Source organism: Tursiops truncatus, chromosome 11 (assembly GCF_011762595.2).
Source record: "Tursiops truncatus isolate mTurTru1 chromosome 11, mTurTru1.mat.Y, whole genome shotgun sequence".
In the NCBI taxonomy this organism is placed as follows: Eukaryota; Metazoa; Chordata; class Mammalia; order Artiodactyla; family Delphinidae; genus Tursiops; species Tursiops truncatus.
In genome coordinates this window covers 10,461,977-10,488,734 of record NC_047044.1, presented here as the reverse complement: position 1 = coordinate 10,488,734, position 26,758 = coordinate 10,461,977, and the positions used below count along the sequence as shown (strand labels likewise).

At 53.4% G+C, this 26,758-nt stretch overlaps 2 protein-coding genes across 3 annotated transcripts; one reads left to right on the top strand and one right to left on the bottom strand.

Moving 5' to 3' along the window:
* Positions 1–420: 420 nt before the first annotated feature.
* On the top strand, positions 421–8,535 carry CDC42EP1 (CDC42 effector protein 1). Of its 2 annotated transcripts, none has more exons than XM_019943157.3 (3): positions 421–603; positions 5,185–5,936; positions 7,266–8,535. In XM_019943157.3, exons 2-3 carry the CDS (start codon positions 5,474–5,476, stop codon positions 7,886–7,888), a joined length of 1,086 nt encoding a protein of 361 aa, XP_019798716.1. In that variant the 5' UTR covers positions 421–603; positions 5,185–5,473; the 3' UTR covers positions 7,889–8,535. The 2 variants fall into 2 exon arrangements, with proteins under 2 accessions (XP_019798716.1, XP_019798714.1); XM_019943155.2 differs by lacking the exon at positions 421–603 and adding an exon at positions 662–858.
* Positions 8,536–9,018: 483 nt separating this feature from the next.
* Positions 9,019–11,187, bottom strand: LGALS2 (galectin 2). The gene is made up of 3 exons (XM_033866098.2): positions 11,105–11,187; positions 9,436–9,595; positions 9,019–9,296 (listed from the first exon to the last, which is right to left on the bottom strand). The coding sequence occupies exons 1-3, from the start codon at positions 11,170–11,172 to the stop codon at positions 9,150–9,152; spliced, it is 375 nt and encodes a 124-aa protein (XP_033721989.1). The 5' UTR covers positions 11,173–11,187; the 3' UTR covers positions 9,019–9,149.
* Positions 11,188–26,758: the final 15,571 nt, after the last annotated feature.

Genomic DNA, 26,758 nt, shown 5'->3' with positions numbered 1-26,758 from the left:
CTGTGTCCTGGTACCCGCGGGGGCCTGTACTGGAGCAAAAAGGAAAGGGGGGTTAGGAGTAAGGGTGGGTATCCCAGCTTGTAGAATTCAAGGTCTAAGCAGGACTCTGGCATTCAAGGCCTCTGAGATCCGGCTTCCCTGTTCCCCAAACTCCCGCAGGGAGCTGCTGAAGAGCCCAGCAGCGAGAGTTACCAGGTCAGGGCGTCCCAAGGCCACGCAGGGAGACGGTGGAAGAGGGCTTGGGATCCGAGGACCGAGTCACCTCGCCCCGGCAACCCGCACGTTCCCCGGCTCCCCCTGCCCCAGGCAGCAGGCAAAAGCCTGACCGGACGTCCCCGCCGCTCCCCCTCCAGCTTTCGCCGCCGCCGCTCGGGGCGGCGTGATCGGTGCCCGGGACGGGGGCCCGGCCCCGCCCGCAGACGGGAGGGGAGAGGCGGGAGGAGGGAGCGGGCCCACACCCCGCCCCCGCCCCCGGAGCCAGCCCGCGGAGCCCGCGGCCAGGGCGGCGCAGACCGGCCCAGCCACTCGCCCGGGCTGCGCGCCGGGACGCGCTGCCGACGCGTCCGCCCTTCGCCCCCAGCTCCTGCGGCTCGCGGAGAGAAGGTAACTGCGAGCTGGCCCGCGGGTCGTCGAGCCCGGGGTGGGCGTGGACACCGGCAGGGGGATCGCGGCGCCGCGGGGACTTGGCACCTCCGCTAGGCTCAAGGAGCGGGGGAGGGGGGCCAGCCTGCCAACGTCGCCCCGGGTGACAACAGGCAGGCCCGGAGCGCTGGCCGCGGGAGCGGCAACGGGACGCTCCAAGTTTTCGGGTTGTTTTGCAATGTTCCCGGCGAGAAGAGTGGGGCAGAGAATTGGAAGGTAAAGCGGGTTGCGGGAGGAGGGGGCGAGTCGAGGGCAGTCTAGGCTCCTTCCTGCCCTGGGAAAGGAAGGGAAGGAACGGGGAGGGGGCTATGTGTCGGAATGTCTGGCCCCTTGTCGAGGCCGGCGCGGAGAGCGGGAAGGGGGGGGGACCGCTGAGGAGATGGTCCAGGCACCCTGCCCCCTCCCCAACCGCCGCATTCCAGGCCGGAGCAGCGGATGAGGTCATCCCGTCCGGTTCCCCTCGGGCCAAGGCAGCCGGCTGCCCCCTTACCGGCGGAGCGACCCTCCGCATTCTAACCCCGTACCTCCCAGAGGGAATGTTTTCTGGCCAAAATCTTTCCCGGGACTTCCAATCCCGACTGCTCTCGAGACTGTTCTATTCTTGCCGAGACAGGCAAGACTCGAGAAGTTTGAAGCCCATTTTCTGGATCGGGAAACTGAGGCTCAGACTGGTGAAAGGACTGGCCCGGAAGCCACAGCCGCACGAAACGCGGCGCAGGGACTGGAACCGAGGACTCGGGGAGACCCTGCCGGAAGCCAGTCAGCCTCGCCGAGCCAAAGGCTGATTCGGCTCTAACTTGGGGTGTCTGGGCAAGAAGCGTCTCCCCCTCTTCCTCCTTCCTCCCCTGTGGCCCAAGGTGCTCCCTCCTACTACTATCCCCCTTGACGTCCTGAGAACGGGGTCTCCGCTGCCACTGTGGACAGCTTGCTACGCTCTTTCTGGCCTCAGTTTCCGCGTCTTGAAGTGGCTGGACTCTGAGAACCAGAAGAAGGCAGCCCCCAGGGAGTTAACCCCTTGTTCCAGAGGCCAGAGCAGCCCTAACAGAGACAGGGTCCCGCTGCGCATTGGCAGGGGTGGTGTTACCCAGCGGGACACTTGCGAGAGGGGGGCTATGTGCAGGGAGTGGCCTCCAGGATGAGAGGTAGTGCCCGCTAGGGGCCTGCGGGTGACCCCCAGGTGAACGCTAGGGTGCCGCGGCCCCCACACCCGACTCAGCCTTGCCTCTCCCCCTCCCCCCACCTTGGTTCCTCCAACCACAGGTGCCTCCACAGCGGCCCCTGCTGGCCTTCCCTAACGCATGGTCCCTGCTTCCGGCCCCAAATCTTGTCCTCGTGGTCACCACCGCTATTGAGCAAGCACCTACCAAGTACCCAGGCCTGACTGTCCTCTGTAGGGTAAACATGCGACACTGAGGCTGCACGGTGACCACTCTAGCCCAGGTCACAGACACCGAATCTGCAGAGCTGAGTCTCCTGCCTCCCAGGCCTGCCCTTCTGTACTCAGCGGCTGGGCACCTGCCCGGACCCCAACAACTCTTCCCCACACCCCTGGAGTCTTCGCCCACTCCCCTGGCATTTACTGTTGATGTTGGTCGACTCCTGGGGAGGTTCCCAGCCACACCACTTTTTTTTGTTCTCTGACTTGGGGCAAGTCAGTTCCCTTTCTGTGCCTCATTTTTTCCATCTGTAAAATGGGTATTTGTGAGCATTAGCAGGTAGTATTCCTGGACAGGTGAGGGGAGATAGGCCATGTTCCTGGACAGCCGGAGCCCTGCTTACTCCAGGGCCAGGTGGGGCACCCCTAACCACCAGCAATACCTAGTGGTCAGAGTCAAGTGCCAAGCGGGCTGCCATCAAGGGTCCCCAGAATGAGAGATGTTAGTGTCAGAATGTTGGCTTTGAAACCCAGCCCTGCTTCAGGAGCCAAGGGTTTAATTGACAGCATCTTCCACTCTTAAAACTCTCCTGCGAGAGGACCAGCTTCGATGCAGTTCTTGTTTTCCACGTGGGAAAACAGGTCCCCAGTAGCAGTGCCCTGCCCTCGGCTCCACAATGCCGCAGGTCTCTCTACAGCAGTGGGTGGGGTAGAGATCTTTTGGAGGTGCCCAGAGATATTTGGGAGGTGGGGGCATCACAAGATTGGGGCAGAAGCTGGTCTCACAAGTCAAAGTGGCCATGGGTGTTGGGTGGGGGCTGGAGCCCCTTTTGCTGAGAAAGGAGGGGCTGCTTCTAGAAGCCAGGGAATTGGGGGCTGGGGAGAGGTGGGTGTGGCCCCATGGCAGACACAGTGACCCCTCTTCATGACATTTCAGGATGACACCCTCCCCCCCTCCTCCAGAGATTTAATCCTCATCTCAGCAGAGCAGGGAAACCTGGCGCATGGCAGGTACCTGCCATGTGACCTTGGCCAAGTTCCTTCTCTCCAAGCCGCGGCTCTTCCTGTAAAATGGGCTAACCCTCCAGCTTTTCGGGGCTGTTGGAGAATCAGATGACATCATGCAGTGGCTGGCCAAATGCAGAGCGCTTCATAACTTCAGCAAACATTCCACAAGGACTTCTTGGTGCCTGGGGTGCCAGGGAAAGGGATGATTCAGAACCGCCCCCCAGGGGGGAGGAGTTAGGGTTGGGAGAGGATCAGATGGTGGGAAGGGAAGAGAATGTAGTCAGAAAACAAAGCAGGCTTTGTTTTATTGCCTCCTTTGTTTTTATCTTGTTATTTAACCTATTTTGAATTTCAAATAACATTTGAAGGGCAGAATTGAGGTTTTTACGCTTGGAGGTGGCAGCAAAAAATTTTTTTTTAAGTTGACACTCAGATCTAGGTGTTCTTGTTAAGAATCATTATCAACGTTTATCAGCTCAGGTGCCGAGCCTGTGGAGGTAAATGACTTGCCCAAGGTCACACTGTGAGGCCACTGAATCCTCCACCTACCCTCACTCGGAAGGTGACAAGGGGTGAACCTTTGGCATGAAGGTATCACAAAGAACTCCTGTGATTAAACTGGTATTGATTTGGCACTTGGCCACCTGCAGAGCCCAAGCTGAGTGCTGGGACGGAGGGAGGAGGGAAAATCCAGGCAGTGGCCCCAGCCTCAGAGTGTGTTGTGATCTGGAGAGACAAGACTGGGCTCCACGGGCCAGTAAAGGCTACGTGAGTCAAAGGCTCTGAGTTGACGTCTCTACCGGCTCTTTTTTTTTTTTTGCGGTACGCGGGCCTCTCACTGTTGTGGCCTCTCCCATTGCGGAGCACAGGCTCAGCGGCCGTGGCTCACGCGCCCAGCCACTCCATGGCATGTGGGATCTTCCCGGACCGGGGCACGAACCCGTGTCCCCTGCATCGGCAGGCAGACTCTCAACCACTGCGCCACCAGGGAAGGTAGAGGGGAAGCCCTCTACCAGCTCTCTTGATGTGACCTTGAGCAAGCTTGGCCTCTCTGGGCCACAGGAAAACCAAATGTGGGAACATAGGCTCATAGGTGTCCTCCAGCGTACACTTTCTATGATACTAGAAGGGGTAGCGTCGGACCAGGAGAAGCTTAGGGAAGACTGGGACTGGGGAAGAAAGTGGGGGAGAGATCAGGAGGGCAGGGAGTAGGCAAGAAATAGCTTTTGGCACCAGCTCTTTCCAAAACTTGTTCCCCGGTGACAAGGCTTTTGTCAAAACTATGATAATGTTCTTTCCTGCGGGCCTTCTCAGAGCCTTGAATATGCTCAGGCATGTAGTAGGCATCTGGAAAAACCACTTTTGACCACAGGATCCTTTTTCCAGGAAGCATCTAGAAGGCGAAGGGTTCTGCTGTTTACACAGCAGTTCACAAAACCTTCATTGGGCACCTCCTCCCTCCTGGCCTTGCTGGAAGACAATTTAACCCAACAAGAAGGGAGGTGACTTACTCAACCCACCAGCAGGAGGCCCTTGGAGTTCAAGGGCTCTGGGGTTGGGAGCCCTGCTTCACCATTGCCTACTGTGTGGCGTCGGGCAAGTCCCTTCACTTCTTTGTGCCTCAGTTTCTCCTCTCTCTATAGAGCCTCCCTCAGGGCTGTTGTCTGGGTTAAATGAGTGATGAACTTAAGCCATTGGCGCTCAGTAGGTGCTTCATCAGTGGGCGCCGTATAACGACCACTCATACTTTTTACCTACACACAGCTTCAGTGTGCAGCTCGATGAATTTTTTGTGCCCCCTCCCAGTCTATACCTGTTCAAAGGCAACCACAATTCTGATTTCTATCACATTGTTTTGTTTTGCCTGTTCTTAAATTTTCTGTACGTGGAAATATGCGATGCGTCCTCCTTTGTGTGTCTGTCTGCTCAGCATTTTCTCCGTGTTCCCCATCATTTGTTCTTTTTTTTTACTTTTGGCTCACACCACGAAGCATTCGGGGATCTTAGCTCCCCAACCAGGGAGGGAACCTGCACTTCCTGCAGTGGAAGCGCAGAGTCTTAACCACTGGACCACCAGGGAGTCCCCATTTGTTCTCTTTAGCTGTTATTATTTGGACCCAGGATGCCCCCCGGCCTACCACTACTTTTCTTTCTTTTAGGTCTCCACCCCTGGGCAGGAGAGGGGCTGTCCGCATTTCTGTGTTCTTGGACAGAACACCTACAGCTGCTTCCACAGGGCTAGGAGCCAGGCCTCAGGGACAGACAAGCCATGGACTTCCCATAGCCTCAGTATTTGGGGGCAGCACCTTAGGAGAGCAGGGGCGCAGGCTCCATCCGCCCCCTTTCACCGAGAAGGAGGGAGCTGAGAAGCGGACCCTTAGCCCAGCCCAGCGCCCTCCCCAGGCCCCCCCGTGGGCATGGACCAGCAGCTGTGAACAGCCAGAGCCGATGCCGGGCCCCCAGGGGGCCGGAGGAGCCCCGGCCATGAACCTGGGCAAGCTCTCACCCGTGGGCTGGGTGTCCAGCTCGCAGGGGAAGAGGCGGCTGACTGCGGACATGATCAGCCCCCCGCTCGGGGACTTCCGCCACACCATGCATGTGGGCCGTGGCGGGGACGTCTTCGGCGACACCTCCTTCCTCAGCAACCACGGTGGCAGCTCACGGGGCACCCACCGCTCGCCCCGCAGCTTCCTGGCCAAGAAGCTGCAGCTGGTGCGGAGGGTAGGGGCGCCGCCCCGGAGGATGGCTTCCCCACCTGCGCCTTCACCTGCTCCACCCGCCATCTCCCCCATCATCAAGAACGCCATCTCCCTGCCTCAGCTCAACCAGGCCGCCTACGACAGCCTCGTGGTGGGCAAGCTCAGCTTCGACCGCAGCCCTGCCACCTCCACAGATGGCCACTCCAGTTACGGTGAGGGCCTGGGCTATCTGCCTATTTTCCAGAGGCTGAGTCCCAGGGGGTTTGATGGTTCAGGAAAGACTCCAAGTGAGCTCTTTTCCCCACAGCATTTCAGCCTCCGTGGAGGTCAGGCCCAAACCCCAAATCATGGATGGAGCGGGTGTGGGGGGGGTCACAGGGTGGGAACCTGCTCACTCCCCAAAACACTGAGGTTAAGAGGTGAGGAGATGGGGTTTGAGTTCTACCTGCCCCTGAGCTGCCCCACCCCACACCCAGGCTCTTGGCCTGGCTGCCCACTTCAATGGAAGCAGCTCCCTTGTGTCAGAATGATATAGTGGAGAGGCAGAGAGCCAGGGCTCTGGATTCAAATTCTGGTTCTGCCTGATTCCCAGTGATCCAACTGACTGCTGTTAAGTCAAGTCCTGGCCTGTATAATGGGCCCCTCAGGGTCACTGCTAAGATTCAGTGAGATGATACACATATTCAGTGTGGCCCAGAATCTGGCACATAGTAGGTGCTCAGGACACAGGAGCTGTCGCTGTGTCGTTATGTGAACAAAGGTTCCTGTAACTTGGCAAATTTGGAAAACCACTCGCGTGGACAGAAGCCAGAGGCCCTTCCTGCCGGGGTGGGGAGTGGCAGGTGTAACCTTGGCTCCCCCTCTGGACAGCTCACCTGGGAACCGGGGCCCCTGCTGCCACCTGGTGGCCATTTCCTGCCCTGCAGTTTTGCCCCAGCACTGGAGGCTTCCTCCGGTGCTCCGTCTCCAGGGGTGATGCTTAGAACCTCACTGAGGGCTGGTCCACAGTCCCACCACTATATCTCAGTCCTCGTAGTCCTGGAGCCAGGGGCTGGGACAGAGGACCTTTGGAGGGCCTTTGCCGGTCCTCTGGGTCTTGATTTCTATGTAGTCAGACTCTGGGTGCTGGTTCCATCCCTGTGCCCACACACCAGCCCGTATGCTATAGGTTCATGGCAGGGAACCAGGGGTCACACAAGTTCGCAGCTGGGACTGAGAGTCAGGAGATTTGAGCTCCAGGCTTGGCTTCAGCCCATCAAACTCTGTGGCCCTGAGCTAGCCATTCCCCTCGTCCCAAACTGAGCCTCACTTTCTTCATCTGCAAAGTGGGAATGAGGATTATGTAAATTCCCAGGGTTGACAGGAGGATCACACAAGAGACTACGGGGCTCACTGTATTGGGAAGACGGGGGAAACTGAGGCCAGATGGGGGAGTGGCTTGCCAAAGGCCACAGAGCAAGCTGGAGTTGGTCCTGGCTTTCCCCTCCCCAGTTCCTGGTTAGGGACCCCAGCTATGACCCTGGTCCCTATTTCTCTTCTAGGCCTGGACTCCGGGTTCTGCACCATCTCTCGCCTGCCTCGCCCAGAAAAGCCTCGTGACCGAGACCGTGACAGCTCCTTCCCCTCTGAGCCTGAGCTTCGCCGCTCTGACTCCCTCCTGTCCTTCCGCCTGGACCTCGACCTTGGGCCCTCTCTCCTCAGTGAGCTGCTGGGGGTCATGAGCCTCTCAGAAGGCTCTGCAGCCGAGACCCCAGCCCCAGTCCCTGCTGCAAATGCCCCAGCCCCTGCTGCAAACCCCCCGACCCCTGCCTCAAGCCCCCCACCCCGTGGACAGTGCCCCAATGGGGTAACCCTGGGGTTGGGCCCAACGGCCGAGGCGAGGGCCAGCCCAGTAGGGGAGCGTCCCTGTGCACCTGCTGGCGTGGGCCCCGGCAGGCACTGGGGAGCAGGCCGTCGTGGCAGCCAAAGCAGCTGCCACTACGCTGAGATGGGTGCTCGGCGCGAGCTGGTCGAGGCGCTGCCCCAGGCTCGGGCCTCTTGGGAGAGCCTGGACGAAGGGTGGGGGCCCCCGCAGGCAGGCAGCAGGGCCTCCGTGCCCAGCTCGGTGCAAGCCAACACCTTCAAGTTTGCTGAAGCTGAGGAGGATGACGAGGTCAAGGTGTGAGCGGCTGGGCATGGGCTCGGGACCCCAGCCAGCCTCGGGGTACCGCCTATGAACCCCCCGGGCGCAGAGCCAGCCCCTCACCTGACAGCTGGGTCCTGCCAACGACAGGTGGGAGAAAACCCAAGTTGTCCCCAGACCCCTCCACACCCCTGCAGGACAGACATGGGAGGGAGGCCAGAGGAGACCAGGCTTGTCCTGGGACCTGCGTGTTCCCATGGGCCGTGCTGGGCCGCCTGGCCTTCCCCCACTGCCACTCTGGACCCAGTAGCCATTGCTCGGGCCCACCCGCCACCCCAGGCCATCCCCACCAGCTGGAGGGCCTCGCCTCACAGTGCAGCCTTTGTGCTGGGAAAGCTGCCCTTGCTGGGTGGGGGTGGGGAGCATAGCACACAGAGCCTTTGTCCCCTCTCCCAAAGGGACCGCCTGCCCCAGCTCATCCTGGAGTTGCCCCCAGCAGGGTCCCCACTGCCTTTCTGAGAGCCCCAGCCCTTGCTAAGGCTGCTTCCCTGACATTCCCCCCGCCACCCCACTTGTCCCAGAAGCCTCAGAGAAAAGTCAGGTGTGACCTCACAGTGGGGGAATCCCACTTTCCCGTGCACCCCAGACCTGCCTGTGGGTCCTGATTAAAAAAGGCTTTTTTGATAAAAGGTGTCCTGCAAGATGCTTGAGGACCTGGGAGGACAATGTCAGCGCCACCTGCTTGAGTCCCCTAAGCACTGGGTTTGGAAAGTCAAGGACTCCCCCAGGGGGCCCCAGTGAGGGGAAGGGCCGAGGCATTGGGTAATGAGTAATTAGGCCGGAATGAATAGCCCTGCGATAAGAGGCCCAGGTGGGAGCCCTTATCTATAGTTCCGGGAACAGCCCCGAGCCCAGGTGCCTGGAACCATAATCCCACAGGGCAGCTTGGCACTTGCCCTGGTGATAAAAGGGGACAAGCAGGCAGGACTGGTGGCTTAGAGGTGTTCGGGAGCACATCCCAACCCCCATGCGGCAGTCCAAGGACCTTATGCCTCAGTTTCCTCATCTGTGTCATGAGGATGCTGGGAGCATTAAGATAGTGGAAAGCACCACAGTTCCTACCACGGAAAGACTCTATAAAGGTGGATTCTTTTGTTGGTTCTTAGCCTTGGGGGATGAGCGCAGAGGGTTAGGAACAGCAGATGGGAAGCGGGGGACCCAAGGGCGGCTGATCCCGCGTGACTGGAGGTAGCTGGGAGTCGGAATCCGCTCCGGGGTCTTGCGTTCTGGCGAGGTGCTGCCCTCAGTCTAGCTTGAAGGAGGAGATGCTGAACCCGCCCTGCACACTCAGGTATCTCAAGTGGTTGTGGCCCAGCCTGTTGGGAAAGGTCAACTGGTGCCCGTCTGGCATCTTCACCTTGAATTCGTTGTTCTCGAAGGTCACGAGGAGGTGCAGTGGGAGGGAAGGCATCAGGGAGGCAGGAGCACCCTGGAAAGGGGCCACGGCAGTGCCTGGTGGGCCAGGGTGCCCTACCATCTGGGCTCTCTCCTTGATATCCTCCTCAGGCCCCTTCCGCCTTTGACCTCACCTTGACCTCTGATCCCGGTGTGAAGCTCATGTGACTGTCCCGTTGCTCCTGCCCCCAGCAGTTGTCATCCCATGTGTTGCAGACGATGGTGGATTCATCGAAACGTGGGTTGAAATGCAGGTTCAGTTTATCTGTCCCCTGGCCCAGATTAATCACAAAGCTGCAGGGGAAGGAGTAACAGGTGAGAATAAGGGGCCAGCCCTGGCCAAAGCAGCTTGGGGCGCAGGGCTGACCACAAACTGGAAGAATCACCAAAGGTTGTGTTAATCAAGGTCTGTGCCTTAAAACAAGGGAGGTGACAACTTGATCAGACTGGGCACTGGAGTATCACATTCCATTTAGAGCACAGACTAAGGTTCCTGACAAGAGGGTAACTAATAGTGACATTTCAGGAAATGAAGGTGTCTATCCTGGGGGAAAGAATTGCTGTTCTCAACTCTCTGAAGACCCATTAAGTTTGGCCATAAATAGTTGGACACCTAAAGTGGTGAGCTCCCTGTCATTAGAGGTATGCAATCAGGAGTTGTGTGATCTCTTGAAAAGATCACTACAGGGGCCTGAGTTAGATAGACCTTCAGGGTCCCTGAGAGTGGGATGTTCTGAGTCATGGGGTGCCTTCATTGGGACGTCTCAGACCAGAGGTATCCCACATTTCTGCAACCCTTAGGGACCCACGCAGGAGAAAGGGGTGATTTTCTCTTGGCTCCTACACAATGCGTCTGTCTGCCCTTCCCCAACCAAAAGTTGATGGAGATCGGTCCCAAGAAATGCTGACATTGTCCTGCACACAGGAGAGGCCAACGCTGAGCTGTAACACCTGAGGCGGAGAAATGCCTCTGGTTCTAACGGAGAGAAGGCAAACAAGACCACTTGGCGGCCCCTGGCGGCTGTCGCTAGTATAATGCGTGTGAAAGGCCGGCCTCTGACCCTTCAGCTGGGTCAAGAGGGTGGTTCCCCGGGGGTTTGGGCCTTCAGTAGAGGCACCTGACTCGCAGAGGACTGGGCAGAGCTTCCGGGATTTCTCACTTGCCCCTTCAGCGTCTGTTGGGGACCAAGGAAACTGAGCACATGGCAGCCGCTGTGGATTCTGAAGCCTCAGATGTGAAAGCAGCCCTAACAGAAGAGGAGCCAGCAGGGGTGTGGGAGGGGGTGAGAGCGTGCAAGAGTGTACAAAAGGCCCCTGGTCTGAGGTCACGCTCGTTGTCCGACCATTTCACAAGGCTGCCCTTCCCAGCCTGCTCCAGGTCTGTGGGCAGCCCCCCTCCCCCTCCTGCCTCACCCTCCCCCCCACTGGCTCACCCATCAGCATGTCCTGCCTCACCTGCCCCCCACTGGCTCACCCATCAGCATGTCCTGCCTCACCTGCCCCCCACTGGCTCACCCATCAGCATGTCCTGCCTCCCCCTCCCCCCACTGGCTCACCCATCAGCATGTCCTGCCTCCCCTCCCCCCCACTGGCTCACCCATCAGCATGTCCTGCCTCCCCTCCCCTCCACTGGCTCACCCATCAGCATGTCCTGCCTCACCCTCCCACCCACTGGCTCACCCATCAGCATGTCCTGCCTCCCCCTCCCCCCACTGGCTCACCCATCAGCATGTCCTGCCTCCCCCTCCCACCACTGGCTCACCCATCAGCATGTCCTGCCTCACCTGCCCCCCACTGGCTCACCCATCAGCACAGTCTGCAATCTTGCCCTTGATCTTCAGGGTTGTCCCCACCTTCATGTCCATGTTCATAATCTCAAATTTCCCCTGCACCAACAGAGAAACAACCCACACAAATCAATCACACACGTGCCCAGCGCTCTTCTGCTGCTGAAGCCCATTCACCAGCATCATCCCATCCCGACCTGGCCCCAGGCCTCAGTCTCCCTCTGCCCACATGAGAGCACGGAGCTGGGAAGGGAAAGAGCCAGAGTGCTCAGATCAGAGCTTCCCGGAGCCCCTCTCTTGCCCATTTTGCTTCACTCTCATCCACTGCGGCCTGAAGAACAGCCAGATCTGGAGACATAGGGCCCAGCTGAGGGAACCTCAGTTTGCCCATCTATGACATGGATAGAATGACTACTGCCCACCTCACTGTTCCCAAACGTGTTCAAGTGATGATGCACAGCACCCTCTGCAAAACCCCCCAAACAAGGATATGCTTAGTTCTTGCACGAACTTGGAGTCATTTTACTGACAGAAAATGACTGTATCACAGGCAGGTCTAGGCCCATCCCAAATGAAGAATCTATAAAGCTCCGTAAGTCACATGTCTGAACATGTCCATCAAAATCCCTCTCCCTACCTCACTTTCCTCATCTATAAAATGGGCTGATTTGATTTATTCACTCAGAACCAGTTGCCGAGCGTCCACTGTGTGACAGATGCTGTTGGAGGCCCTGAGGTTAACAGCGCCTCCGTTGAGCTGGTTGGGAGGATGAGAGCTCACGTTTGTGAAGCCCACAAGTAGGGCACGGGCTAAAAGCACATCAAGGGACTGTGGTCATTGTGCTTATTTATTGCTACTACGGTATCCATCTGCTTCCTATTTTTCCATCGACCTTGGCACTGTCTGAATTTCCATAGAGCAGGGGTTCCCACAACTTTACTACGGTTAGAGGGAGGCTCTCGAAGCTGGGTTTTCAAAGCTCATTATCCCAGCCTGAGAAAATGTCCAGTTTTCACATCCATGGTTGGAGGGTGTGTGCTTGGGCCAGACAGGATATAGCAGCCACCAAATATTTAGAACACTTTATGGGAGAACACGTTTACATTGTGGGATTTCTGTTCACTGATTTTTTTTTTTTTTTTTTTTTTTTTTTTTCTGGAGGGAGCACACCTGGGAAGCCCTGAACCGACTCGTGGGACCAGGGCGCTTTGCTGAAAGTCAGGGGCAGTGTCCGTGGGGGGAGGATCAATATTCCCCTGCTGGCACAGGGGTAGGGTTGCCCAGTTCTCCTGGAGGCAGTGCCTTTTAAAAGGAAGGCCTGAGGGCTTCCCTGGTGGCGCAGTGGTTAAGAATCCGCCTGCCGATGCAGGGGACACGGGGTTCGAGCCCTGGTCCGGGAAGATCCCACGTGCCGCAGAGCAACTAAGCCCGTGCACCACAGCTACTGAGCCTGCACGCCTGGAGCCCGTGCTCCGCAACGGGAGAAGCCACCGCAATGAGAAGCCCATGCACCACAATGAAGAGTAGCCCCCGCTCGCCGCAACTAGAGAAAGCCCGCGTGCAGCAATGAAGACCCAACGCAGCTTAAATAAATAAATAAATAAAACAAAGTTTTTTAAAAAGGAAGGCCTGAAAGAGGGCTTGCCAAGCCCGGGAGAGTGGAGCATCACAGCACGTCAGACCCTATGATGCCTCAGAGCAGGGTTGCCCAGCCTCGGCACCCTGGACATTGGGGCTGGATCACTCTTGTGGGTCTGTCCTGTGTGCTGTAGGTGGTAGAGCAGCATCCCTGGTCTCTATCCACCCGGTGCCAGTAGCACCCTCCCCCAAGCTGTGATGACCAAAAATGTCTCCAGACGTGGCCAGACGTCCCCTGGGTGGGGGGAAATCTCCCTGCCTTCGAGAAAGTGGGATTCGGAGGCAGGAGACCTAACTCCTCAGATGGGCGCCTAGGGTAACAGCTGGATCACCGGCCAGACTGGATTAAAATTCTCCTTCAGCCTCTCACAGATAGACAGAGAATGCCTTCCTTAGAGAGGTTATCCAGTCCGTCCCCAAGGAGAACATGGGTGCCCTGCCGCCAAGCAGACCCTCACAGCTGTGTGCCCTGCGGCACGCACAGTCCCCACCAGATGGCGTGAGGACTCTCCTGTCTCCTCCTAGTTGCGTGCGCCACCCACCAGGACCCTGGGACAGTCAGGGTGGGACTGGGATGGGGAGAAGCACCCCCGCTGCCCCTGTACATCCTGCTGGCTGCCCGGCTCAAACAGAAGAACCCGAGAGCCTAAGGCTGCTGCAGGGCAGGGGCATGAGAAAAGCCGGGCTCGGGGTGTATCTGGACAAACAGGGATGCCCATGGGAGGGGGCCTGACCCCGCTGCTTAACAAAGCCTGAAGCCCAGAGAGAGACAGGGAGGCAAAGCTGGGGTCGGGGTGGGGGCAGGTGTCAGAGGTCGGGATCTAGTGCCAGCTCTGTCCCTAGCTGGCCAAGTGACTAGGGGCCAGCTGTGCCGCCTTCCGAACCTCGGTTCCCCCATCTTTAATATAAGAGGTTTGGACTAGGTGGTCTCTGAGGAAGGAGGAAAAAAAGGGAGGGATGAGATGACCAGGGGTAGGAGAAAGTAGGGAAAGTCTCTGGGCACAGAGGTCCTCCCTGGGGGGCAGAGGGTGGGGAGAGCACCGTGCCATCCATGCTGGACCCTCCAGTCACATCCACACCCTGCATCCCACCCGTGCTGACTTGAATATTGTCTCCCGGAAAACCATGTCTCCTCGGAGCCAGTGAATGAGACCTATTTGGAAATAGGGCCAAGTTGAGGTGAGGTCGTAGTGGCTGAGGGTGGGCCCTAAATCCAATACGACTGGCGTCCTTATAAGAAGAGGGAAAGTTGGACCCGGAAACACAGACACACAGAAAAGACCACGTGAAGACGGAGGCAGAGTTTGGAGGGACACAGCTACAAGCCAGGGATGGCCACAGATTGCCGGCAACCAACAGAAGCTGGAAAAGACGTGAAAGAATCCTCCCCTAGAGCCTTCAGAGAGAGCACGTCCCTGTCAACACCTGGATTTCAGACCCCAAGCCTCCAAAACTGCGAGACAATCAGTTTGTTAAGGCAGCCTCAGGAAACCAATATACCATCCTCAGAAGATGCCATCTGTGATCCAGTTCCCCAAATATGGGAGACTGAGGCTCAGGGAGGGGACCTTGTCCAAGTACCTTGTCCAAGGCCACGCCGGAGGCTATGGCAGAGCCGGGTTTGCAATAAAAGAATTAGCGAGGGGCCTCAAAGAACCCCCGCCCCGCAATGTACAGCTTGTGATATTGGGCAAGTTAATCTTCGAGTCTCAGTTCTTCATCTTTAAGAGGTTAAAGATGTCTATAGATGTTAGCAGTATTGCCACGATTGCCTCTAATGAGAGGGAGTTCCCTGGCGGTCCAGAGGTTAGGACTCCAGCGCTTCCACTGCAGGGGGCCCCGGGTTTGATCCCTGGTCGGGGAAATAAGATCCCAGAAGCTGAGGGGGATAGGCAAAAAAAGAAAAAAAAGAAAATTACTGATGAGAAAACTGAGGCTAGAGGGGGAAAGAAACAGGCTAAGAACGGTGGTGGAGGGAGCAGAGGACCTTGGTGCTAAAGGGCTGTGGAGGGACTTCCCTGGTGGTCCAATGGTTAAGACTCTACACTACCAATGCAGGGGACCTGGTTCGATCCCTGGTTGGGGAACAGATCCCACCTGCCCACAGCTAAAAATCCCGCGCGTGCAGCAACTGAGACCCGGCGCAGCCAAGTAAATAAATATTTTTTTAAAAAGGGGGTGGGCTGTGGAGGTGATCTGTCCAACTTCCTCAGTATACAGATGAGGAAACGGAGGCTGGAGGGGCAGCGATGCTCTTCCGCCAGCATCCACCCCACCCCCACTCAGGCGAAGAGGCAGAGGGTTGGAGGAGGTGGGCAGTGGGGAGCCAGCATCCTCACCGACATGGTGGCAGCTCCTCACGGCAGCTCTCGGTGGCTCCCGGAGATCTGGGCTCAGGGTCTCACCACACAGCCCAGCTTATATCCTAGAATATTACACATTAACTCCTCCAAGGCCATAAATGAGGACTTTGGTCCTTTCTGCCAGGGTGTTTCTCCATCCGCACCTCCTGGTACCCAGAACAAACAGGCAGAAGCCTCCTCACCCCGGCCCAGCCCACTCAGCCCAGAGCATCCTCCTGGCCTCCCTCCAGCCCAGCTTCCCAGCCTCCTCCCAGATCTCGAGGGCATGTGAACCCAGAAGCAGCGCTGAACTGGGCGCCAGGAGCGGGAACAAACCACGTGAGCTTGTCAGGCTACCCAACAGCCCTGAGCCCCACTTTCTCATCCTGAAACAGAGATTTGTTGGTAAAAATCTGTATACTTTTATGATGTCCAGATTCATTTTGAGAGTCTCTTGTTTTCTGCCCTCACCTCATGATTTTTCTGATTGTCTGTGTAAGTTTTAAAAGCAATACATGGTGGATTCAAAGAAAACATCTACAAGTATCAATAACAAACTGAGTAGGGAAGGGAGTGGAGGGCTGGGGAGGGTGGGGTGGGTAATGGGATTTCCCTGCTTTGCTCTTTACTCCTGCTACTTATGTAATTGACATACGATCAGTCATAATCCCACCGCCAGGATGGAACCTGCTTTTTTTTTTTTTTGCGTTACACGGGCCTCTCACTGCTGGGGCCTCTCCCGTTGCGGAGCACAGGCTCCGGACGCGCAGGCTCAGCGGCCATGGCTCACGGGCCCAGCCGCTCCGCGGCACGTGGGATCTCCCCGGACCGGGGCACGAACCCGCGTCCCCTGCATCGGCAGGCGGACTCTCAACCACTGCGCCACCGGGGAAGCCCGAACCTGCTTATTTTATTGGCGTATTTCCTTCCATGCGGTTTTCAATGGATTTATATCATAGACACACGCTGTCTATTCAATTGTTGGTCCTGCTTCATTCAGTAAACATTAAAGCCCACAAATCTATATTTCAGAACTATATCTTAATGGCAGTGAAATACTCTACCTTTCAATGACTAAATTTATTCAACCTATTTCCTTCTGCTGAACACGTACATTAATTCCAAGTGTTCGCTATTAAAAATGCTACTGCATTCAATTATTTGCACATAACATCTGGCGACATCGTGACAACTTTTTTAAGGCAGATTCCCAGAAGTAGAATTTTTCTAGAGCCCTGGTCTGGCGAGCTTGAGAGTTTTCCATTAGAGCTGGTGGTAGCCACTCTGGGTGGGGCGCCGGTGGGCCAGCCCTGCTGAAGGCCCTTCTGTGCCAGGAGCTGACAGGTGGCTCACTGCGCAGCACTCACAGAGGACACGACATTGAGTTCCCGGCCCGCCCCGAGATGAGAGTGATTTCCTCGCAAGGAAACTGATTCTTTCTTGATCTTTCTCCCAGGGCCATTGTAAAACCCAAACAAGATAAGGAGTTGAAAGGGCTTCATAAACAGAAACTCTCTAATCAACAGAAACTACACCTTGTACAGGTGACATTTTTCTGATGATAGTAGTAATTCTAGCCCACCGTAGAAAGTACAAAATAAAAAGAACTTAAAAGTTCACTTGTTTTAAAAGAATGTTTAAAGACAGAAGAACATGACCACACTCATGAATTGTGCTCTTTTCTGTGTGTATGTTTTACATCAATGGAAGATTTTGTGTGTGTGTGTGTGTGTGTGTGTGGTACGCGGGCCTCTCACTGTTGTGGCCTCTCCTGTTGCGGAGCACAGGCCCCAGACGTGCAGGCCCAGCAGCCACGGCTCACAGGCCCAGCTGCTCTGCGGCATGTGGGATCTTCCCGGACTGGGGCACGAACCCGTGTTCCCTGCATCGGCAGGCGGACTCTCAACTACTGCGCCAGCAGGGAAGCCCAACCTTGGTCTTTTTAAAGAACCAGCTCTTGGTTTTGTTCCCTTCATTATTTTCTGCTTTTATGCTAATTAACTTTTAGGGGTTTTTTTTTTTTTTTTTTTACTTTTTCTTTTATTGCTCTTTTTCTAACTTCTTGGGGTGAATGTTTAGTTCATTGACTTTTCATCTTTTCTTCTTACTAATAACTGTATTTAAAGCTATGAATTTTCCTCTACCTACTACTTTGGCCCCTTCTCGTAGGTTTTCAGATGTTCTGCTCAATATTCCAAATGTTACCCTTGAATCAAGCCGGATGATCAGAAAGTTGTTCTCAGCACTTAGTACATGTTTATAAATATTTACTGACTGACTGACTGAACAGCAAAAATCATCATCATCATCAAGGAAGAGTTAGAAAGTGAAACATCAATACTACAGGATTGGCTAAGTTAATGGTGCTAAGAAGATATAAATAGGGGCTTCCCTGGTGGCGCAGTGGTTGAGAATCTGCTTGCCAATGCAGGGGGCACGGGTTCGAGCCCTGGTCTGGGAAGATCCCACATGCCACGGAGCAACTAGGCCCGTGAGCCACAACTACTGAGCCTGCGCATCTGGAGCCTGTGCTCCGCACCAAGAGAGGCCGCGACAGTGAGAGGCCTGCGCACCGCAATGAAGAGTGGCCCCCGCTCGCCGCAACTAGAGAAAGCCCTTGCACAGAAACGAAGACCCAACACAGCCAAAAATAACTAAATAAATAAATTTTAAAAATTAAAAAATAAAGAAAATATAAATGAACTATTACACGGCCATCAGAAATCACACTTTGAGGAGACCCTCAGTGGCCGTGGTTCCTTGCTCATGGTACAGTGTTAAGTGAATAAAGCGGCTACAAAAGCAAGTTCCCAGGATTTCATGATGGGCGCTTACAGATCTGCCTTCGCTGAATTTTACCGCAGGCCACCAGGCTGCACTGAGGGACGACAGTGAGGAGCAGCCATAACAAAGCTGCTGGCGTGTCCACCTCTGAGGTGCCAAGGAGGACATGGCCTAGCCGGCCACACAGGGTCTCCCTCATGGAACACAAGCACAAAAGGCTTGACTCAAATGCATGGGATTGAGGGCCCCCATAGAAGAAAAGTACAAAATAAAGCCAGGCCTTAAAGAGGCCAAGTCTAGTAGGGAGACAAGCTTGGGCACAGGAAACGACTAGAAAATAATTAATGACACCCCAATGGAAGGCTTCAGAAAGTCCCAGATTCCTGGGGCCGAGGGGGTTCTCCAATGTCATCTGGAGGTCAGTACAGCTCTGGAATCTTGGTTCTAACCTCTCTGAGTTCAGTCTCCTCCTCTGTAAAATGAGAGCAATAAGTGTTGCGAGGATTAAGGGAGACAAAGCCTGGTACTTCGTTAATAATTAACAGAAAAGATTTGCCATTATTATCAGGAGCCCAGTGCCCTACCTGTGTCAGCTGGAAGGAAGGCTGCTCACCTCCACCTGGCGGCCAAGTCTGAGCCCCAGGCCTGTGGGGATGTTCTCCTTGCAAACTCCCAGGGCCCCATCATGACTTTTGCGAGCCTGAGGTGCTTCTGCTTTCATGGGTCCCTTCCTCCATTAGAAAATATATATTACGTACACATAGACGTAAACATACATATATTTAATCATATTTTATGACTGCATTGAAAAAATATATCAATGGTACATATATATTTTTTTAATAAATAAATTTATTCATTTATTTCTTTCTGACTGCGTTGGGTCTTCGTTGCTATGTGAGGGCTTTCTCTAGTTGCAGAGAGCGGACTTCTCATTGCGGTGGCTTCTCTTGTTGCGGAGCACAGGCTCTAGGTGTGCAGGCTTCAGTACTTGTGGCGCACAGGCTTAGCTCTCCGTGACATGTGGTATCTTCCCCGACCAGGGATCGACCCGTGTCCCCTGCGTTGGCCGGCGGATTCTTAACCACTGAGCCACCAGGGAAGTCCCTCAATGTTATTTATTAAAACACTATTGTCGACCTGAAAGTTCATTTTCTCTTCTGATTTTATTTTTTTGGCCACACCACGCGACATATGGAATCTTAGTTCCTCGACCAGGGATGGAACCTGTGCCCCCTGCCATGGAAGCGTGGAGCCCTAAACACTGGACTGCCAGGGAATTCCTCTTCTGATTTTATAAGAGATTAAAACATTTTGGTGGGCCCCTAAAATTGTCTGGGCCTGAGCCACTGTGTTCTGCTGGGCTTAATGGACAGTTTGGCCCGTGGCTTCCAGCAACTGTCACCCACCAGGCCTCCTGCTGTTGGGGGACTTTGGTCCTGAGGTCTGTGGGTTCCCTGCCTATCTCCTCTCCTGCCTTCTCCTCCCAAAGAACAAACAAATCAACCCATCAGTGATATCTGTCCACACTTCCCTCCCTGCTCATTCCCTCTCCAACTTCCTCTTTCTGAGACCAGGAGGTGCCAGGACGGAGGGGGGCTCATGGAAAGCACCGAGCTTTTGGCATCGAATAGGCAAATAACACATCCTGGCTGTGTCACCTGCAAGCTGAGGAGCCACGTCAAGTCACGTCAAGCCTCAGTTTCTTCATTTGTGAAAGGGAGCTAATAGTATCTTCTTCACAGGGTGATTGTGAGAATTTTTGTTTGTTTGTTTGTTTGTTTGGGGTTTTTTTTGCTATGCAGCATGCAGGATCTTAGTTCCCCAGCCAGGGATCAAACCCGTGCCCCCTGCAGTGGAAGCGCGGAGTCCTAACCCCTGGACCACCAGGGAATTCCCAATTGTGAGAATTTTTAAAGATTTTTTAAATTAAAAAAGTTAACCTTTGTAGCATGTGGGGCGCATAATAGATGCTAAAAATTAAGTAAAGAAACAAATGTCTTCCTTCCTTGCTTGGAGGGAGGATTCCTAAATGGGCAGAGGTTTCACCTGAGACGATGAAGCCGCGTAGCCAGGACAGTGGAGAGAGCAGAAGCTCGGAGCGAATTTGCAACAAGCAGCATCTGACAGCCTGGACTCTGGCTGGTGAGCACATCACTTCCCCTGCCCCTGGAGGACAGTTCTCCTTGGGAAGCCAGTGTCCATCCTCCCAGAGCCCAGGGAGCCTGGGACTAGAGCATGATGGGTAAGGAGAAAGACGCTGGTGACAGTGTACCATCTCAAGGGGCCAAGTGATCACACCAGCAAGATCGGGGCCCTGTTTCCCCTGGACAGATCTACGGCTTATGATCTGTGCTTTCCAGTCCCTATACAGAGAAAAACCCCTCTTATTCCCACAATCTTTCTTCAGTTGTGTTAGCCTCAGGCACAGGGAGGTCTGTCTATAGCTGTGTGACCTTGGACAAGTCATGTAACCTCTCTGGGCTTCAGCTGGTCCATCTGCAAAATGGGAACTGTAACTGTCACACCTCACAGGGTAGATGTGGGCCTTAAGGGAGAATGTATGTGAAGTTTTAGCCACAGTACCGACCCATGTTCAGCTGAATAAATAAATGTTTGCTGTTATTAAATATTAATATCAGGTCTGCTTGGATGTCCAGCCCTGCTTCTGCATCTCTGACCAGATGTCCTTCAACGGACATCCACAGAGCTCTTACCTCGTCTGGTCCAGGGATCTTCCTCGTTTAACCTGATCGCCAGGTTCTGTGGCCTCACCCTGAACCCCAGCTGCTGGCTGCACCTGGCCACACTCCCAATACGCATCCTTCCAGGACTGCCTAGGTCCACTGGAGCTCTTGGGTCATCCTCGCCTCCCCTGGAATTGGGGAGGGCCCTTGTGGGAGGAAGGGGTGGGTCACAGCCACTTCACTGTCTCCCCTTCTCCGCTCCTGCCCCCACAATCTTCTCACCACCCATTGGGGTCTTTGTAAAATGACAATGACAACACCCTACTCTCCTGCTTGAAACCCTCCAGTGGCTTCTTCTCACACTTAGAACAAATCCAAACTCCCCCCTTGGCTGACAAGGTCCCGCTGATCCGGTCCTGTCCACCTTGCAGCCTCATCTCATCACACATGCCCCCTGGCCAGGCTGACCCGTGGATTCTCCAAACTCATTGCAGCCTCAAGACTTTGTCCTTGCTGTTCCCTCCACCTAGAACTCTTCCTCAGCTCTTGGCTGGACCTCATCAGGTTGATCTTAACTCAAGGGTGGATGGATGGATGGATGGATGGATGAGTGCACGGGAGGATGAAAAGGTGAATAGGTGGTTGGGTGGGTGGGTGAGGGGTGGATGGACGAATGGGTGGTTGGATGGTAGATCAGCAGCAGGAACCGCTCATCACAGGGCTCAGAAGGGGGGTATTTTCAGTGGCTCCAATTCAGTAGTGCATTGCCCCTTCACTTCCTCTTCCCCCCATCCCCTCCCAGCATGTTACCCAGGTCCTTTGGACCAGGGAGGCTTCTTCTCGGGGTCATACCTACCTATGCACATGTGGTACTGGGTGGATTTACACAAAAGACCATAATGTTCTATGTTCTGCTTCTTATAAGTGGCAAGAGGAACATTTTTTCCATAGAGAACATCTCTCTAGAAATTAAACAATAAAGCAAACTGTTTCTGTTACTTGGGTAGTCCTGGAGTGCCCTTCCTGGGGGAGAGGGAGGAGACCTCAGCCCTGAGCCCGGTTCCTCCCCCTGCGTCCAGAGCACCCAGTCTTCCTGTGGACAGTGGGGGCTTGGATGCCCTAATGGCCTGGTCACAGCCGATGCGGCAGATCCATGGAGTACGGAAGCAACACCTGGATTACAACTCCCAACCGCGAATCCCCACCTGCGCCCAGCTCCTGATCGGCATGTGAATTATATCTCAATAAAGCTAGTTTAAAATTCAGAGATTCCCTAGAGTTCGTAATGACAACTTATTTTCACTTATTTTCCTTTTAAGACCCCACCTGGAGTCTGGGTTCCAGCTACAGGGCACAGCCATGATGTTTTCCGAAGGTTGTAGAAGGGGAAAACCTCTCTCCAAAAGAGAGAAAGCATTTGCCTCCCCCTGCTGGCCACTAAGAGAACAATCTAAATTAGGTTGAAAAATAGATTGTCAACTGCTAAGCATTTACCTAAAAAAAAAAAGAGAGAAAGAAAAGGAAAAGAAGACATGTGTGCGATTTAAAAAACACTTCGCAAAGCTCAAAAGGGCTTTACAGGGAAAAACAAGTCCCCCGTCCACCCCGGTCCCCACAGCTACTCAGAGGCGGATACCCTTCTGCTTCCTTCCAGAGATACCCTACACACCACACAGGTGCAAGTGTGCCGCACTGTCTCGTACCTTGCTTTTATTCTCTTAATATATCTTGAAGATTGTTCCATATCAGTAAAACACTTTTCTCTTTCCAAAGGCTGTGTCCGACTACTCTGAGATCCAACTAATGGGAAATTGAGTTGGACCTACATTTAGTTTGAGTTTAGTAGATTATAGTTAAAAGGTTCACAGTCAACTTCTAGAATAGTTAGGTGAGTTCTAGCATCCTAGTGTAGGGAATGGTTCCCAGAAATACTCCAATCACCCATACCCAGTCACCATGTCAATTCACCTGGTATCCTGACATAAAGGTGCAGGGACAGAGGTCACATCACTACGTCACCATGACACCTAGGCACCTGACATGGGAAGAATGTGGGCAGTGGAGGAGAACCCAGGTCTGCGTCGTATAGAGCCAGAAGCTAGTCTATGGAAAACTCTTCCAATTCTCAGACGTGTAAACTTACATGTGGAGGATTGAGTTCCCACTGATCTAGTTACAGCAAAAGTCCACGCCGTTGGGAACACAATTAATAACACAGCATATCTAATTATAAATGCACCACGTGCTATTTTCTTTTGGGGGCGGGAGAATCACGTGCAATAGAATTAACCAGGATGCCTCTGTTGTAGGACACCAACCCATAACAGTACTGTACATAGCAAGTACATCTGTGTATGTCTTCAAATGTTTTATATATCATGACTCATGGGGTTCTGCCTCATACACACCACATTTTGTTCTGACAAAGTCTGCGGCTCCTAGTGAAACAACACAGAAAATTTGTCTTTCCCAAATTTGACAAAATTAAACATTTTAGGTTTACATGACATTACCAAAAACTGATTGCAAAGCTGAGAAAAACTTTTCTAAAATAGTAAAACAAAAAACATTTTGATCAAACATGCTAGAAGCCTGACTTTTCTTTCTCTTTATAGAAAATATAAGAAAGTCACTGCTATGTGAAAAGCATGCATCCTCAAATTGCAGAAAAAAGGTAGTAAAGCAATACGTCAGGTAGTTGAGTGAAAATTTCTTATTGTTCTGACTTTATGATGATGGTGTTTGTCAGACTCTTTTTTTTACTTTTTATTTTTTGTTTGTTTGTCTTGGCCACACCACACGGCATGCGGGATCTTAGTTCCCCGGCCCGGAATCGAACTTCCACCCCCTGCAGTGGAAGCTCAGAGTCTCAACCACTGGACCACCAGGGAAATCCCCGTCATACTTCTAAAGTTTGTAATTTATAGGAATTTATTTTTTTGCTCTAAATAAACACCTGATTTTGCATACATAATTTTTATTCTTTTTTTTTTAAAGAGGTCCCTAAATTTTACAAACTTCAGCCTTCATAAAACTTGAGTTCAGCTGGTCCTGATGTAAAGTGCATTTCTTACATTGGATATCTGTCAAAAAAAAAAAATTGAAAAGCTCTGGACTAGGGACTTCCCTGGCGGTCCAGTGGTTACACCTTACAATGCAGGGGGTGTGGGTTCGATCCCTGGTCGGGGAGCTAAGATCCCACATGTCTCGCGGCCAAAAACCCAAACCAAAACATGAAACAGAAGCAATATTGTAACAAGTTCAATGAAGACTTTAAAAATGGTCCACATCAAAAAAAAAATCTAAAAAACAAAAAATTAAATTAAAAAAAAAAGCTCTGGACTATATATGTTATCGCAAACCTTTCTTCCAGCTCCAGAATTTTCTAAATCTGTGGGAAATGCACGCTGTCCCCTCCTCCGAGCAGCTGCAACTCTGAAAGAAAGAGAAGGAAGTCCTTTCTTGGAGCTTATCCAAGTCTTTCCTGATCTACTTGGAGTCCTTGTCCCCTAGGGAGGCAGGAAGATAAAATGCCAGTGTGCTAAGTTCCAGGGGGAGAAGTGAAGACAGAAGCCCTGAAGGTATAAGCTTTGGGGGAAAGGGAAGAGAGGGGGGTAGGACCAAAGCCCTAAATCTAGGGAACGCAATTGAGGGGCTCTCCCAGTATGACAGTAGTGGTGACCACCTGGCGCTTTCCTTATTTAGCATGTATTGAGTGCACATATATACTATGAGTTCTACATTATATTTAATCCTCTGCCAACCGAGGCTCAGGTGGTAAAAGACTTGCCCAAAGTCACATAACTCTGCTCTCTCCTGCCCTGCACACTCTTCCCTCCACCTACCTCACAATTCCTGGGGTTCCTAAAGTTCAGTATGTACTTCCCACATGCTGCCCCCTCATCTAGGGGAGGAAATTCCTCCTCCTTCTTTAGCTGCTTGCTCAAGGGCACCTCCTCTTTGCACCTCTCACTCCACCACCAGGGTAATCGGTCTTGCCCTCCTCTGCTGCTCTTAGAATACACCCTTGCAGGACTTGTTACAGCATCACTGGTGTTACAGCTCCCTGGTGCACTGTCTTCGTGGCACCACCCAGATCTGAAATTTAGAAAACAAATTGTTCATTTATTTATGTTCTTATTAGTTTACTAGAATGTAAGTTCCACAAAGGTGGTGCCTTGCCGGTCTTATTCACCCCTGTACGCCCTGACACAGGACTTACAGGACTTGGCACGATGTGGACGTTCAATAATTGCTTCCAAGTGCAACCTCTACCTCAAAGTTGGGCTCCAAGCTCCAAATCTCAGAGCACAAGAATGAATGGTACGCATCTGTCCATCAGCCAGTTAACGCTGGGCAATATTTGCATATTGCCTTCCTATTGGTGAAATCCGTGTTCTCTAGTTTCCTTCCAGCCAGTGGAAGGAGGGTCATAATATCGGCCTCTGTAGCCACACCCTTCTGTAAAAACCAGATCTTCCTACCCGCTGGAAAGGGGTATGGATGGGGGTGGGGGGGCGGAACGGGGTTGCTCAGACCTTTCAGTCCCCAGCCCCTTATCCTCTAACCCCGTTGGCACACAACGCAGTCACACAGCGAGTGTGACCCTACCTGGTATACCTGAGCATCGAGCTGGGAGAGGCTGATGTTACGAAGAGCTGGGGCAGAGGAAGGTCGGACACCAGGATCCCGCTAAGCTGCAGTCAGGCCATCGGGTGGGTCTGTATTACCCCGGACGTGCACATCTCGGATCTAAGGTCTTTGAGGAACCAGAGCAGGCAAAGGGGGTTCAGGGAGCCGGGGATGGACTGAGCATAGGATAACGCTAACTTTGGACTGCAAATTCCTGGGCCACGTCCCGGGAGTCCTACTTGAATATGAGGTCGCCCAGGAGCCTGACTTCTTCATTAGTTCCCCAGGGGATTTTGACACAGGTAGCCACCTCAGAGAAAACCAGCAGTTGGATTAGTTGATTATAGCTGCTTCGAGGACAGCTCAGCTCTACTTGCCCACCCCCTCCTAGGGGTTACCCAAGTCACTCCAAGGAACACATTTGCAAATGGTGGAGAAGGGAACAGAGGCCAAAGGCCCAATTCCTGCATTTCCTCTTTCCTGTGTTGGTCCTCCTTCCTTTCACCATCCTCACCTTCGTCACCATCCTCAGATCCTTCCTTCCACACCTTCTACCCTGACACCCAGTTTGGGCCAGGCCCTACCTGCATAGCCACTTCCTGACTCCCTCACCAATCCCTGCTCTCCAGGACTCAGTGAGGCGAGCCTAGAGCCTTCAGTAAAAGTACCATCTGGCTCCCCACACACACACACTCGCTGTGCAACGCTGAGCACATTCCTGCACCCCTTCATCCATAAAGCTTATGAATAATAGTTTCAACTTATTCATTTATTCAATCCATGTTGATTGAACACCTATGTGCCAGTTACTCTTTCAAGCCTTGAGGATACATCGGTGAACCAAATAGCTGAAATTCCTCATCCTCACCGAGCTTACATTCCAGTGGGGGAGGAAGACAGAAAACACGATGTAGAAAGGAAATAGACGGTGCTAGGATAGATAAGTGCTAAGGAGAGAAGTCCAGCAGAGAAAGTGGGTGGAGAGCATTTATTGGAGTTCACTTTGCAGACACACTTCCACTGAATTCTCACAACCGTGTTTCAGATGAGCAGCCTGAGATGGAGAGCGTCTAAGTGACTTGTCCTAGATCATACAGTTTAGAAAGCAGTCAAGTCAGAATTTGAACCCTGGTCAAATCTATGTCGTCTTTAAAAAGTGAGTCTTGAGTGTTTCCCTGGTGGCGCAGTGGTTGAGAGTCCGCCTGCCGATGCAGGGGACACGGGTTCGTGCCCCAGTCTGGGAAAATCCCACGTGCCGCGGAGCGGCTGGGCCCGTGAGCCATGGCCGCTGAGCCTGCGCGTCCGGAGCCTGTGCTCCGCAACGGGAGGGGCCGCGACAGTGGGAGGCCCGCGTACCGCAAAAAAAAAAAAAAAAAAGTGAGTCTTGACAGTGTGTATATGCCCCTAAATCAATGTGGTGAATGCGGTTGCATTTTATTTCTGCAATAATTCATTTCAGTAATAAAAGAAACAAAGGGAAAGAGCTCTAAGTACATATTATGTTACAGCTTTTATTGAGGAATGCAATAAACATACATATCACTTTCCTCTATAATTTTAATGGCCCGTGGGGGAGAATTTAGAAA